At 41.3% G+C, this 16,943-nt stretch overlaps 1 protein-coding gene across 1 annotated transcript in view; it reads right to left on the bottom strand.

The window, feature by feature from the left end:
- ALK (ALK receptor tyrosine kinase) overlaps window positions 1-16,943 on the bottom strand; it is a 316,680-nt gene that overhangs the window by 224,481 nt on the left and 75,256 nt on the right. The window contains exon 2 of the mRNA XM_075496570.1: window positions 8,854-8,973. Coding sequence (XP_075352685.1) covers window positions 8,854-8,973 — 120 coding nt within the window. The remainder of the gene's footprint in view (window positions 1-8,853; window positions 8,974-16,943) is intronic.

The following is a 16,943-nucleotide window of genomic DNA, read 5'->3' as shown; positions in this document are numbered from 1 at the left end:
TTTTATGCCTCTGCATAAAAAAAGTTCTTTCTCCTTCCTTTTTTACTTTTGTCTTAACATGTTTAAATGCAACACCAAGTTTATTTTTTTCTTGCCCAGCTAAGCACATAAAGAAGTAGCCACGTGCCTTTGGAAGCTGAATAAAAGCCTTTCTGCCCTTTTCTGAAAAACAGCAAACGCTGCAGGAAAAGTAATTAAATCTAACACAACTTTTAGCGATTATTTTTTAAACCTACTACCAATATAAATTGACTAGATACAGAGCTTTCGGACTTGAATAGTGTGCCTAGTCAGTAAAGTGGGGTTTTTTGGGATTTTTAGTGGGTTTTCTTAAAGAGATGTCACAAAGATTTATATCCAGTATATGCATTTATGCCACAGCTATATTGACATTATAGATCCTAAAGTCTCTATAGGAATTTAAGTTCCAGCAAATTGCCAAGTCTCTTTTTAAATATATTGCAAAAAAACCCAACCCCTTGTCCAACAATCTTCTGCATCTTTTTGCAACCACTGGACATCATAGAGACAGAACAGCTAATTTATTAGAAGTCTATTTCATCATCATTATGTCTTTAAAGAGGAAGCAAAAGTGATGCTTATAATCAAATTTAGGTAAACACCTGTTTAAGAAAGGATGTAGATATCAATCATTTCAGTTTCTGGTATGTAAGAAGATGCAGGATACCAACCATAGACTGAAAAGTAAATTAAGCTACTATCCAATTGAAAAGACAGTGGAATCTGTATGTGTGTCTGATGACATTAGAGCCTTGTGAGTGCCTCAATTTATTTATTTTTAATCAACATACCTAATGGCAATAATTTGTGCACAAACAACTAAAATATCTGGCAACTACATCTGTTTCAATTAAACTGATTAGAGTTTTCTAATAAATAAAATGACTGAAAATAGTAATATAAATAATATGCCAAAACACAGTAATCTGCAGGAAATACCCTTTTACATTGCTGCAGGTCAGATTATGGATCATTCGCTCTTTGGATCATCTTAGATCATTTGTGTAACCACACATTACAGAAACATGCCTTTTTTAGGACAAAAATAATCTAGAGAGAGCTATAAAAAGCCTGTTCTTGTTAAAAAACTATTCTGATTATCTTTTCTTCAGCTGCCCAACAACAGACTAGGTTTATTTGTTTTAAACCACATCTCCTTTCAACCACAAAAACCTTAGCAGGTAATTTCCTTTTAGATTGCTCCTTTTTAGTTATACATGTGTCTGACTTAAAAAGATCCTTTTCAGTCCTGGTCTGCTGACTCTTACAAATCACTCCTCCTCCATTACTCTCACCTGGTCACACCTTTGAAAAGGTGTGATTGCTTTCTCACCTCAGTAGACAAGGGAGTGGGTAGAGGTTCTCTATTCTCAGAAGGACCAGCTCAGAGATGTACATCCTAACTGGCGTCTCATCAGCTTAAACATGACTAATTTGTACTACATCTACAGAGGCAAACGCACAATGTAGAGGTCACTTACACTGATCAAAACAGGACCACAACCTTCCTCAAGAACACACTTCCTCCAGCAGCAACAATTGCAGTAGCAGCATAGAAACAGATAAAATATTCTTGCACAGGATGTCTTTTTTTATACAAATATTGACAGATATGCCTTGTGGAGGAGACATAATTTACATTGTATAGTAGAGATGTGCTCTGCTGAGTGAGCTTTGAGACCTCCATCAATACCCACTAACCTCTATTATACTCATGTTATAAGGCCTATAAGCTTTTAATTTATGACAGGGAAATAACAAATTGATTTTCCAGTTATTAATCCCAGGGACAGAGCCAGTTCCTAAAGCTTTTCCCATTCCCTCTGGGTAGAAAAGGGCACAGGGCATTAAATCTAAGGGTTTCAATTGCCTCAACAGGCCCTTCTGAATTTCTATCCAGCAATACAGGGGTACACATGTGGGGTGATACAAGGAAGCCTGCAGCAATAAGTATTTCTCCCTGAAAATGGAGCATAAATAGGAGACTGTGTGCTCTCTGGCTGTCAGCTCACCAGGCTGCTGAGCACCGAGGAGGACACCAAATACAGGCCAGGCCCTTGGAAGCGAGCATTGCCCTGCTGACACAAAGGGGTGAAACTCTTTGCAAATGGATCCCTAGTGCCACCTTTCCACTGTGCAGCTAGAAGTACAGCAGCAATTTAAAATGAGCGAATCCACCACAGGATGGAAGTGCACAGAAAAAATCACAAGGGGAAAGGGAAAAGGTGTCAGTGGTCACGCAAATTAAAGAGGGAAAACAATTGCAGGGTTTAACCCAGGGTTCCTGCTAAGAAAGCAAGCTTGAAGAGGAATTTTCACCTACTTCCTTCCATTGCTCAGCACTGAGAAAGGGCAAACTGGCACATTTTAAGGGATAGTATGAAACATGTATCCCTGCCAGGCACCCCAGGCCTTACTACCCCTAGCAAATGCCTGCACCAACAGTAACTGCCTGGTCTTTGGGCTGCCGCTGCAGGAGCTGACAAACGTGAGAGCAGCAGCATGGCGTGACAGGGGAGGTGAGGAGCTGGGGAGGCACTCGAGGAGCCCCAAGGCATCGCTCTGTACAGCACGGCTTTGGGGTCCATCTTGCCTGACGCACCTCAGGCACCTGCAAGTGAAGCAGCGAGGAGAGCAGCCAGGCAGCACACCCACCCCTCTCTCCCTGCCCTGAGACGCAGCCTGTGTTCATCAGGGACCTCCTTTTAATTTAAAGTTACTTAGCGCAAGTTAGCTTATCGCTCTGCGTCCTTCCTCCGCACCAGCAGGTCTTCACGTACGCTCTCCCGACCTTGCATTTACTGACAGGAACGCCACCATTCCCTCACGGCGCTGATGTTCGGTCGCGATGAGCCCCTCCACAGTCTCTCTCCCCCGGTCGACACCCAGCCCGTCTCACGGGCCAGCCCGGCGGCCATTTTATGCAGGTACAGAGCCCTGGCTAAACGCCAGAGCGGGGTGAGGCAGGCGGGACCTCACCTGGGGAACAGGGACGTGTCCTTTCAGCAAACTGGGCTATGGAAGAGGAGGGGAGGTGTCCCGGTGGGGCTCGGTGAAGGCAGGACCCCGAGGTCTTGCCCCGTTTGCCTGAGAGCCCCCCACCCCGCTCAAGGCAGCACCCTGTCCTTTCTCTGCTGCTGCCCAGGGCCTCTTCCGACCTCCCATTCCCTCTGCTCTACGGCTGCGGCCCGTGGCTCTGTAGAAGCTTCCCAGCCCCTCCACCTCCCGCTCAGCGGGAGGGACTGGGGCCGCAGCCGCGCCCCCCTCAGCCGGCCGGCAGGACAGCACAGCCCTGCCCCTGGCAGGTGCGCGCCTCCGAGGGCTCGGCAAACCTCGCTGCGGGCAAGGAGGATTTGAACGCGGCCGGTTTCTCCCCGGCGTCCTGGGGGAGTATCGCAGGGCCGCGCTACCTGCCGGGCAGGGTCCGAGCCGGCTGCGCCAGCGCTGCTCATCCCTTCGACGCCCGCCTTGAAAGAGAAACGCTCGGGTTTCCCTCGGGAGCAGCTATTAAAGTTAGATTGCATTCTGAAGAAAAAAAGTTTTAGAGGAGCAGTACCCCACAGGAAGCATAATTTCACCTGCTCCGTCAAAGAGACAATCACCCCCTGGGAAGAGCGCTCGGGCCTCGGTGCCAAGCGCAGGGTGAACTGCCTGCCTCCCTGGGGAGCCAGGGCTCTCCTCATGCCAGAAGTGTTTAAATTAATCTTCTGGGGAGTGAGCCACAGCTGGACGGGCCACTGCTTAGAGAAAATGGCAATAATGCAACCATTAATTTATTTGTTAAGAGAATCTTTAAAATGACAGCATATACTTTATATCCACCCAGCTCCTCAGTGCGCACCAGAGACTGAATCACCAAAATCTTTGACAGCTGCTTTGTTCGATGGAAATCAAGCTACAAAGAAGAGGGCCAGGACTCCTTTATCAATCAATTATAAGCACAGTCTTTCAAGACAGCTACAGAGAGAGGTGTGAGGAGGGGGTGTTGGGAGAACAATCAGCAATAGCTCTCATTTTCATTCCTCCTGGTCTGAGAAGTGACAGAGCTCATCCTCCACACAAGAAATATTTGTCCACCAAGTCTCCCATGCATGCAGCAAAAACAATAAATGAAAGTGCATTTCTAACGCCAGTTCTGGCCTAAAGACTGAAGTACCAACTAACAGCGATTGTTAGAAAACATGCTCCAGTTGGTGCAAAACAGTGGTTGGATGAACTGTCATATTTTGACAATTCATACAAGGGACCTCTTGCATGCAGTTTGAGAGATCTCTAGAGAAAATGAATACTTGAGAGACAGGGAGAAAAGACAGTTGTTGTCTTACTGTATGTTATTTTATTGTTGAAAAAATGTTGAGCTGTCATTGGTGTATTATCTGCAGATGAAAGAGGATATAAGGAAAAGAATAATGTGAAAGAAAGTAAAAATTTCTCCTTAATAAGATTTTTTCTTCTTTCTTGCTTAGCACAGCCTTCAGTTTAGCTAGGCAGATGCTGCTTTTCCTGTGATTTTCCTCCCCCTGGATTTCAGCACCATTGCACATGGCAAAAATACCATCTAATTGTTAAACCAGAATTCTTGCATACGTATATGGGGTGACAGAATCTGCTATTTTATATTGAGCAATCCTATTAATCTGGTGTGAATAACTGCTGTTAATAGAAGTCTTGCCCTATTATATTCATAACACTATTTCCAAAACTATGTTAGAGTACTTCTAAGACTGCAAAAAGGATGTGTTTGAATTAAGGTAATACATCACTTTTGCAATATCTTTACTAAGAAAGCATTGATTCATTTTTCCTCTGGGACAAAGTATTATTCTACTCATTCCTCTCCTGACTTTATCTCACCTTCCAAACAGGAACTTGTTGTAAAAATTAGTTCATATCTGTGCATCTCACTATGCCATGCTGAGCCAAGTATCATGATAGCTTTATCATTCTGAAGATGTCAGTATTAGTCTGATTTGTTGTAGATTTATAAAACAAGTAGTCATGGGAACCTAACTGTAACACGAATTCATCTGGCTGCTGCCCTCTTTCTCTCCATCTTCCTTTTTGTTTGATGTTCAGACTCATTGAGTTTCGTGTCAGCAGTATCTATCTGGTATCCAACTCACATGAAGGAAATGGTATTTTGAATGCATGCACATGAGTACTTGAATTTGGCAAATTGCACACAACCTACCAGAGAAAAAAATAAGTAATCTGACACCTCGCTGAGCAACTGCCATGCTACTGAGCATCAAATACGCAGTGAGAATGACCCCAAATTATTGCACAGTAAAATTAGTTGAACGCTTTTTTTTTTTTTTTTAGCAAACCCAATTCAGGAAATCATGAACTCATCACAGACGACATTCCATTAGAAAGTGTAAAAAAAAAAAACCAACAACCCTGTCAAATTAGTTTTCTGAAGACATAGAACTGAGTGAAATTATTAATAAGTTGTTAATAGAGGCCATCCTTTTGGATTATGCTTTTAGTACCTATTAAATCAAAGCTGTGAATAATTATGCACTCTTGAAGGTATGTGCTCCTCCTCTGCTGATCTCACTTTTTGTAAATGTTTTTAAGCACACTAGTCATTTGGTAGCCAAATCTGCTATTTCCCCCTGAGTTTTAGTCCCAGTTAACTTTGGAATCCAAAACACGACTATTTCCTAAACTTCAGGGGGGCAAAAAAATATCTGTAAACTATATTGCAGAAGTCTGACAGCCTGAGAGGTGTACTTCTGTATTTTGCACAAAGCTGGTTCAGAACAGCCAAGGAGTTCAGCTGCTACTGGGGGATCTGGCAAAGAGACGCACAGACAACACAGCGGCATAAGAAGAGTTAAAAAGCAAAAGCCATCTCCTGTTTCCCAAACGGTCCAACATGGCAACCCTTATGCCTGTTATTCTCATGAAACGTGTTCTTCTTTCAAAACAGAATTTAGATGGGCTGAATTGCATTTGATTTTTTTTCCAATCGGTAGCAGTTGCCACCATACCCTGCCAGGATCATGCTCCAGGTTCAGTGTTGTTGGCTGGCCCAAGGGGATGTAGGGGATGGGGCAGAGAGGGGTGTATTAACTGCATGAAGGCTTCCAGGCCTTAAGGGGCACCCGTCGTCTGGAACACCTGTTACAAAAGCTTAATGGATTTTATGCAGTGGACAATTGATTTCTTATACAATACCTATACAGAAGAGAAAATTAATATTCAACCAACCAGGACAAGAAATGAAATATGTGGCTGGGTGCTGTTAATCATGTAAGCCTCAGGACAGAGTTCCATCAGGGCTGCAAATGGGAGATTAATATGCTACCGTAAGTCCGCATATGCAGAACGCATTAAAGGTTTGTTCTAGCTACATGAAATAGTCTGAGTGTACTTCAAAGAGAACAAAAGAAAACACGAAAATATGGAGGTTTAGAGACTCCTCCTGCCCTGCAGGCTGAATTCCCAGATAATTTTGACTTCATGGGGTTTTTTAAGTCTTTATTTTCTGAAAGGCAGGTGGATTTTGCATCTCTGAGATGGTAGATGATTAACCAATGCTTGGATAGAGACAAATCTAGAAACCTCTAGACAAGATAGAAGAAAAGTCTTGTGAATGCATCATTCTCAAGTATCCTGTTGTGCCAGTGATTACCTTGTGGGATTGCTGCATATAGTTTCAAAGATATCATCAGGCACTGTTCCTGCCAGAACTACTAGAGGCAGTCCGTCAGAATTTTTAATTCTGAGCATAGGAGCAGGGAATTTAGTTTGGCCGAGGAAAAGGTACCCTACATTTCAATTTACTCAGCCTTTCAATCAAGGAGATTTCTCCAATAGCAGAACATGGGAAAAAAGTAATCAAGACAACTAATATTGCCCCACTCCAGCAATGTCAGCCAGTTAATTAGATGGGTCCCATCAGATGATTAGGCAAACAAAGTTTTGATAGAAGTTTTATAGAGCACTCTGTAATCTTAATCATGCTGGGAGCAGTGAGAAAAGCTTCTGACAGAAGAGGAAAGCACTCTAGTAGTAAAGGACTGCTGGGTTTTATTTCTGCTAATGAATTATTGTGTGATTTTGGATTAACCACTTAATCAGAAGGCAGGGGTGGTCCTGGGACAAGGTTACTTGCTTAGAGCTTGGATGGTCTAAGTTTGTCTTCTGCCTTGCTCTGCTGAGTCCCTGTGTGACCTTCACAGAGCTGCTCAGATCCAGAGCCAATGATCAGCTGCTGAAAGTCTCTGTCATGCTCATAGCAGTTCTGGACAGAAATCTAGATCCCTGGGAAGTTTACTAATAAACATTCAGGTGCCTAAAAGCTGCAGGTATGCAGAGGAATAGAGGGAAGTTTTAAGAATTGCCCTGTTAGGCTTGGGCTATGCTTACAGGCTCCACTCCACATACCCATGCCGGTCCTCTGCACACTGCATATCTGAAGGGGCAGGAAGTATGTCTGCATAGTGATGCTACGGGGTGTTCTAGTCTGAAATGTGTGACTTTGAGGGCTACTGCTACCCTTTAATTTTAGAGGAGGTTCTGCCAACTTTTGGAAAACTTAAGGTGCAAAGCTAGCAAAAAATCAAACAACTTCAGGATATCCCACTAGCTTCAAGGTTCATGTCCTGAATTACACCTCCTGCGGGAGAAAACAGGTTAGACTTGTCCTGAGTGAAGATTGTATTTTGTGTAACACCTCATCAAATTCCTGCCTTTCCTTGCAAAACAGATGGTTGGAATATGGTAGAATTTGATCTTGTGCAACCAGCTAAAATCATAATAAATCATTTCTGCTTAGATGCAGTACATTTATCTCCATGTGATGCTGTCAGATGGAATCAATGCTTTTAGGTTTTAAGAACAAAGCCTTCCCTTAGAATGGTATTACTGAGAAACTGAAAGAGTTTAGGAAGAAGTAATAAAGGATAAATTAAAAATCATCCTTGCAACTTCTGAGAAAGCTAAGTGAGGGAAAAAAGATTGTACTACTGTCCCTTCCAAAATGAAATTGGTGTGTCCTCATCGTTCAAGCAGATACAACAGCTAGAAGCAGATATTGTATGCCAGTGGAAAGAATATATATTGCACACATAAAAGGCTGCAACATAAATTTGAAGAAATATGGGACTCCTTCATATAGGTAGGTCAAACTTTTCCCTCAAGCAGATAATTACAGGCTTGGGGTGAGTAAATCTTATTAGCCTCTCAGCACCTTATCTCCCCTCATAGAGACTGGTAGTAGATATATAGTAGATATATTCTACTTCAGTCACTTTCTGGATTGCATATTAGATATTGCCTTATGCAGTCTGGTCCTAACTACGACCATAGTATTTCACAGTGGAATGGCTATGGTTTGTCAGTAAATAGGTCATACCAGAGAACACATGAAAACAGATTCCCAGATTTTGGAAGGGATGGGAGTTACAAAAGGAGATGGCAAGAAAAAATAAGTTTGGTACACAGCTCTTCTCTTTACAATATCACTGGATTCCAACACAGCACCCTAATATTACAGTCTCGGACCTTGTTTTTGAGGCAGCAGGGCAAGCTAGCCCAGCCAAGGTCACCAGGCACCTCCGTGGAGATGGTGATGGGCCATCAGGACATCAGCCTGACCCCAGGCTGGGCTCAAATGGGGCTCCTGGACCCATGGGCAGGGTGGGGAAAGGCCCCAGGGGTGGCTGGTAAGGGGCAGTAAGGCTTATTAGTGCCCTCAGGGGCTGACAGTATGGATATTTTATCATGAATCATTTGACTTGTGTTGTTTTGCTCCAGTATTACACCAATATCCTTAGGCAGTTAGTTACAGCCTCTTGAGGATAACATATAAATGCTACTCACTGTGTCGTCCTCTATGGGAGAAGAAAGGGGATGTATCTCTCATGACCCAGGTCAAGTTCCAAGCAGAGTAACCAGGAGGAAGAGGAGGGCTGCTCACTGGGAGATTGGAAGTGCTCAGACCTTTCATTAAAAAAAAAAGAAAAATAAACATTATGTATGACATAGCCATTTGTATACTACACATCAAGCACAAAGATCTTAAACAGCTTTATAGATTATATGCAATAAGCACCGATATTCAACTACTTCTTGGTCAGTTCTTCCCTCCTGATACCTGTGCACACAGGGAGACACAAGACAAATTGCTTTAAACAGCAAAATTGTCATCACCTAGAAAAACTGTCAACTTTAATCTCACTCTGATTCTAAGTTCTCTTTGACCTTTCAGTCCCTCAATTTGTTGTTTTAAAGTTTTGTTAGCATGTGGAGATCCCATACATGGAACGGGCAAACATGTACCCAGCTCCTGTTCAACAACCCAATGCATCTCAAAGACGCTGTTGGGGATTAGAATACTACAGAGACCCAGAACAGGTGAGGATCCATACAAACCTGCACTAACTTTGCAAGATCACAATGATATTAGAGGTGCAAAGAGAAACAGCATCTGAAATAACATGCAAGGTCAATGAGCAAAGTAGAACGCTATGAGCTTTGAAAGCATAGATTTTCCCTGTGAATGTTTAAGTTGGATTTTCTGAAGATGACAGGATCTTGAGTATTCTCATCTCATTCTTTGAGGTCCTCAGAGCAAAAGTAGGATTTAACTTTGTAGAAATACAGGCAGGCAAAACTTGTGTTTGGAAGGTTTCTTTGGTGGAACAAAATAAACCTTTGGATTGCTGGTATGTTCTGATTTCTCAGAGAAGCCATAAAGGAATTTGTGGTTCAGAAAGAAAATTAAAAGTACATTTTTTGATCTATTAAATAATATTTTTGTCACGAATACTACAGTTGCTTACCTTAATTCTTTTAGTTTAGGTGCAACGCTAAGCTTCACTGTAATAACAGCAAAAGAATTTGATAATACCACCCAATAAAAGTTTGGTAAAACTTTCTGTGACAATAGGAATTAACTACCTTAGAGTAATAATTAATTCAGAGTGCTGAAGAACTGTCCTCTTGAATGGATAAATAGTAATGGATAATAAAAGACACATTTAAGAGGATAATAGTAAACATGGTAAATAGCTGAAGCCTTGGGGAAAACACTGCTTTGATTCTGTTAAAGCTCTGCTTAGCCCTGCTTCCCACTTCCACTGAAGGAAAACTTGAAAATTTCAGAGGGACTTGTCAGAAGCTTAAATACCAAGTGTTAGTTGTGCCCTATCTCGTTCTCAGTGCAATCTCATTTTTAGCACACTCCTGTAACTGAGTAACAATAGCAAAACCAAGAGAAAAATAACCATTCTTATGTAAGAGCTGTAACTCTTGCTCATTGCTTAAAGCAATAATCTTCAAGATAAGAATGGACTTCACGCTGTATTGTAAGCCATTCTTGAGTGGAAAAAATTTAATATACCTAATGGCTCAATTAAACCTGGTCTCTATGCTAAGTTACAGTACAATAACTAAATATCCCCTATTGTTGTCTGGAATGTGGCTACACAGAAGATCAGGCCAGCGATTTATGAGGGTAGGTATCAAACCTAGTGCCCTGCCTTCAGCTGTGAATGATGAAGTAATAGGTAACTATGGAATAACCTTTATATTGGCTTTTCCTTCCTAACATCAAGACATAGTTGACACGTCTTTCAGTAGCCCCGATACAGCTGGTTGTGGCAAATAACGTCAGGTTTCATTACAATAGTTATAATAGTTGCTAAAAGCAGATTTTTTCCTACAAATGTGCTTCACCTTGATGCTAATATAAAATAATAAATAAAAGAGAATATTAATAAAAAATGAGCTCATAAAATAAGCTGGTTTTAAAAGCAATGCGTGTTTTGCCTGATGTGAGATGTCTGACCAGTATCAATATCCCTGATATATAACATCTGTGCCCAGTGACTCTCCAAAATGGGGAATGATATAATATCCTAAACATAGATCACGGATCTCCCATAGACAAGAACTCTGTGGCCTCTTTACCCCTAACAGACCCAAATGAATGTAGATGTCATGCATTTAGTACTGACAGAGAGCCAAGCCTTGGGGTCGCAATCCTGTGAAAACTTCACACAAACTTGAAAAACTGACCTGCTCCACATCACTGTTCCCATGGCAAAATAACCTGAGAGAAAGTCACTGAGGTGCATTTCTCTCTCTAATGCTGCAGCCACAGAACTCAAAATTAAATCACTGCTACTACCCTGATCAGCCTTACCTGGGAATCAGTAACACAACGATCAGCTGCAGTACCCCAAATTCCCTGGCACTCCTCACCTTCAGGAAAATGCTTCTGACAACTGCAATGCACTACATGTTGCATTCTTCAGAAATCATGCCTACCTTCAGCTTCAGCTAAGTGGAAATGTTCCCTCTGTCACCAATATATGCAGTAAATTGAGATAAAAAATAAAGTTGAACATCTGAGCAGAGAAGACAGGGCAGTCCAGGCACCCAAACCTCCTCTCTATCTGCAGCAAGAGGTGCATAAGAGATAACATAAAAAATTGAAAGTTTTTCTCTATTTTTAAAGAATGGAATGGATTCAGTTCAATTCATTTTAACCTAAGAACTCCTTTTTCTCATATTCTTTAGGATTAATTTTGGAACTTGATCTCAAATGATTTGCTTGGGCTATTGGTCTGAACTTGAAGACAAGAAGATTGTATCAGAAGTTATGAATCTTTCCCAATTAAGTTATCTTCAGAGAAAGATGCTGGGTAAAAGGTTTTTGTATAGCCAAGAGGCTACTCTTCACAGTGAGGAATGATTTGATTTCAGAGTGATCTATAGGTTAGGAAAAAGAGAGACCTTTCCTCTTCCACCTCCAGGGCATTTTACGTCTAGAAAGGTAATTACAGAAGACTGTATCAGCTAAACAAATGCTTCCTGTGCAGCGAGGGTAATGCAAACGTAGAGTACACTGTAGCCATTTTACAAAATAAATTTTTTTTCCCCTCTCCAAAACAATATATATTGAAGCCAAAAAGCACTAAGAAAATTTTATCTCCTTCTTTTTAAATATGCTAACCTCCCATTCCAGTTGTTTGTACCAGGGTGCTCTGTCACTTGTCAACAGTAACCCTAACCTTTAAAAAAAAAATTAATGGATTAGCAACTGGAAGCTGACAGCTCCATTTTTAGTAGTCAGAAGTATGGCAAGGTACAACAGAGGTTTCTTTGATATTCCTGCCTAAAGGAATATCCAGGGCCAAATCCTGACCCAAGGTACTCCATCACAGCTAGAAACATGCACCTGAAGAGAACATTTGACATTTCTGTTTTTAAACTTGTGCAAAGGAATCTCCTTAGGGGATATGAAATTCGTTCAGCTCACCAAGAGTTTTGGTAAAAAAATAGAAAATGGTTCATGTGTACTGAAGTCAAGCCTCAAGGCCACAAATTCATTAAATAAAATATTTATATATTATTTTAATGAAAAATACCTCTTTAATAGAATAACCATGCATGTTCACGTAAAGATGGAACAACAAGAAAAGCGTTCTACTTGGGGCGTTTTTAAAAAACAGGATTTCCTCCCTTCTTTTTCGCCCTTTCTGTAGGAAGGAAGAAATATCCCCAGCAATTAACATACGTAGTTTTCTAAAGTTTCACGTTGTAACCAAATATTCCTACGTGTAACCGAATATTGCTTATTACTACCTTTGGATATTGCTTCGTTGCTCAGTGGATAAGCTTTCTCACTTTGCTGAGCTGTATTGTTCCCAGTTTCTCAGTGGTAAATCTGAGGTGACAAACCTCATGTGTCTGTCCTCTAGATTTCAGAGTTGCAACAGACATGTAAGTTAATAACTGAGATCAACATGTACTTTCAGCTACATCTACATTTGGAAAAATATCTCAAAATCATTCATATTTGTTTGCATGGAAATCAGAAATCAACGTTAGTAGTATTTGTGGCTCTGGTTTATAACGGCAATCAACACAGTAGTTATTAGCAAATATTACAATTATGTGTTTAGAAACAGCCTTCATTAAGATCTGGATTTTCCAGTCTCTGGGAAAGCCTGACATTTCAGAAAAGGTTATTCCAGTTCTAAGTGAAAGGTAGCAATTTTCCACAGAAAGGATATTACACAGTTATCTTTCCCCCTATTAAAAAAAAAAAAAAAAGGCCAAATCTACTCGGGACCAAGCCAACTTCATTTCATTAAAACAAACAAAAAATCTTACAGGGAGCTGACTGTCCCAAGGTATGGAAACCCCTGCAGAATTCTCCTATGAACCAGAGGCAGACCAAGGACATCCTGGGAAGAGGCAGATCCAACACTGCGGGGCCCTGAAGCCCAACATCTCCATCTTGCAAAAGAGCTCTCAGGACCCTGGCATTTACGAAGCCCTGGCTGGCTATGACCAGCAAGCTGTTCAGGCTTGCCTCTGTCTAGCTGAGAGCATACTCCCTAGAGGTCCTTGTAAAGGGTTCCTCAGCTCCTGGCTTCACAAAAGTTCGTGGTTTCATTTTTTGGGGGGTAAAAGGATGCAACCAGGGGAAAAAAAGATTCCCTGAGAATTCCCTGTAAGCTCACAACTAATCCTAACAATCACACTAACAGTACTCATACAGCCTCTTAGAAACTTTCATTTTTCCACTCTTCCCATCTACAAACATACTCGGTCATCCATGAAAGCGCAAAGAACACATTATATCAAGGTGACCAAGCAGCACCAAAACCAACAAACAGCCCAAGTAAACGCTTTGTGAATAATCCATAGACTCAACTACGCTCATACAAATCATTGTCTAAATGACATTCAGAAGCAAAATTCAAATTCTGTTTACAGTCAAGCCAGAGAACGAGGCAAAGGGCAAGCTCATTCCACGCAGTTTCTTGCTCTGAATAGTTGGTCAGCCTTACTTATGCTAACGGGTGGATGTACTCCAGGGTTTCTTTTTACAAACCTTTTCTAAAGTATGAAAATGTTCGCTGACAGTCTGTCAATTTTATCTTTTTCAGTTGGAAAATATATTTAATAATGCATTATGTTACAATGATTTTATGTCATATTGAAAGCCTGATGAGTGCAAATAAACGATAGTATGTGTGTCACCAAACCTGTGCTGGATTGCTGCGGAGAAGAAATTTGCATTTAGTGGGCTGTAGCAGACCTGTGGATAGTGGATTCAGTCAAACGTACTGCATGAGGCATAGAAGTGATCAACAACACTGACTGGCAGATGCTTGATGAGTATATTTGGGAATAGCATACACTTCCTGTACATGAAGCATGTGTCACTAATAAAACTGTATTTAACTCAACAACTGTGTTATCCTTCTGGCCCTGACTACTTTTTTCTTTTTTGTCTCTGTAAGGCTCATTTAAAATTTTCTTTTAACCCCCTTCTGTTAGCAACGTAGTTTTTTTCCATCTCCTTTTCACAGGGAATATTAACTTTTGATTGAAAAAAAACCAAATGCCTCAAAACTGATTAATTCAATCAGCAAATAGGTGCTCCATGGCCCCGTTCTTTTCTACCGACTAGGCAGTCCCTCTAACTATCACATCCCATGGACATTTATTGATGCGAGGAGAGTCTGTGCTAAGTCTGGGAGATGTGGTCTGATCAGCAAACCTTGGCTCTGGAAGAAGAGGAGCATGAAACACTCAAATTACAATTCCACAAAAGCATCGTGACAGGAAAATATTAACACAGTATCATGTGTTGCTGCTCATTACAGGAAAAAAAAAATCCACATTTTCCTGTTAAAAATGCAGGGGAAAACAATATTGTTTTCTTTGCTCCTTTCTGTGAATTCTTCTTAGTATTTGCATGTATATTGTTAAATCTCAGAATTTTAAAAATTTCTACTTTGAAAGCGAGTGGCATGCAAAGAGCATTAAAAAAAAGATTAAAATGACCAATCTTATATTCTACCCAGCTCAACTAATATAGTTTAAAAATATACTGCCATCTAGAGCATATTACTGCATCTCAGATGCTCTGCAGCTGCTGAAGACCTGCCCAGTAAGATACCACAAAATGGCAATGAATCACTGATAAAGAGCTCAGGGTCTCAATTACAGACCAGACTAGGAATGGCTTAAAGTTGTTACTCATCTCTGTGCGTACAAGAAACCTTTAAAAATCCAACAGTAGACTAATCTTTGCCGTAATAATCTTTTACAGCACAATTAAGCATCTCTGTGGGCAGCACAGAGGAAACAAAGGACTGAGCGTTAGTAATTGAACTGCTCTCAACTTTGGTTTGTCCCCTCAAAAGCTGAGGCTACTGGCAGGACTGCGTCAAGGGATGTGCTTCTGCCGCCTGTCTAGCCTGCAGCTTTGCTAAACAAAGGGAAAAGCCCTTTAGCAGCAAAGCTCCAGGTACAAACACACATTCAGAATTTTGGATGCTTGTGCATTGTATCAGCTTTTAGATATATTAGGATCACAACTGGAAAAGGAGTGTTGGGGTGGTGATTTTGTGGGGCACAAGCACAGGGCAATACTTGTCCTTGTCTTTGGACTGGTAACCAATGCATCTGAATTACTGACCAGGGATGCCGTGAAAACCAGAAGCCATTACGTCCAGCTGTTTCCTGCAGCACGGACAGACCTCCAGACACTGCAGACAGCAGGAAAGCACAAGTTAAAGTCTGTGCAACTGGTAACCTTTCTACTAAGGCACACTAAAGTACTTCAGGCTGCAGATGTTCTGAATTTTTTCTGTACGTGTAAAAATAAAGTGACCCTTGCACTGTTGTCTGGGATATTTGTCTGCTGCAGCTGTACTGTAGCTTAGAAAAACCTCCAACAAAACAACTGAGAGGCAGTATTAACGTTTGGTCCGTGTGTGTCAACATTAGAGAGTTCCTCCATTCACAGTCATCGGGAGCCCTTCCAGTGCCTGCTGGACTGGCCCCTAGAAGGACTCTCCATTACAGGGTTCCTCGTCCAAAGGACTTCAGAGCAGTTGCTTACCAGTATGATTGCTATACCAGTATATATATTATACCATATGATTCTCATGTGTCACAACTGGGGTCCCAATCCCACATATTCTCAGTGTCCGTTTATTTGCATGTCTCAGATTACTCCTCTACGTGTACTTCCCCTTATCTGTACCCGGTTAACATAATCTCTAGAAGCATAGTGGCCAGGCTTTCAAGGAAAACAAAATTGCAGTTGTTTCAGCAGAGTTTTAATAATTCATTACACATACTGACTTCAAACCATATAGTGCCTTTACCTTGGATTTCTGCGTAGCTACTTCCATATTTAGCACATACACCCAGTTGGAGTCTCTCATCAGATTTGCACACTTCCTATATCGTTTTAAGTAGTGGGATTAAGGAAAAAAAAAAAAAAAAAGAAACGAACCCAGAAGCACCCTCCCTCCTGCTCTACATACATGTAAAACCCTCTTTTGTACTACATTGACGTACTAAACCAGAACACGTATACAAACTTACACCTCTAAGCAGTTATCACTTTAACACAGCTGCAGATATTTAGATACTCAGTGGCCCGCAGTCCCTGCAAATTTTAATACAAGCTCACATTTTTCTCAACATCTGCCTTTCGATCTGCGTCTCTTGTTTTCAAGGTGTGGCATTCAATGTTCACTTATTTTCGTCTCCATATTTCTGAAGTTTCAGTGGAAAAAGTTACATGCAAAAACTCCTTGAACATTTAAATGTCGGGGGAATGAGTATTTGAAAGTTTCAGTGCAGATCTGAATCTTTGTGGTCTGCAGGAGGCTGTTCACCCTCAGAGCAGGCAGCCTGCATCACCTTTTAAAGACTTCTTTGATCAGGATGAAAATAGCGGTAACTCACTTCTCCCGCATTTTCATACCACGTCAGTACCTCTGGCTCTGGAGACACTCATTACAAAGCTTAGGGAACATTTTTTGCTTTCATATATAGCAACTAAATGTCCCGCTTCCAACTCGAATCCATCTACAGTCACACATGACCTGAGCATTTAAAACTCTCTTCCACTGCACTGCAGCATCGAG

This window comes from Mycteria americana, chromosome 3 (assembly GCF_035582795.1).
Source record: "Mycteria americana isolate JAX WOST 10 ecotype Jacksonville Zoo and Gardens chromosome 3, USCA_MyAme_1.0, whole genome shotgun sequence".
Lineage (NCBI taxonomy): Eukaryota > Metazoa > Chordata > Aves > Ciconiiformes > Ciconiidae > Mycteria > Mycteria americana.
The sequence above is the reverse complement of the archived record's forward strand: the minus strand, read 5'-3'. Positions and strand labels throughout refer to the sequence as shown.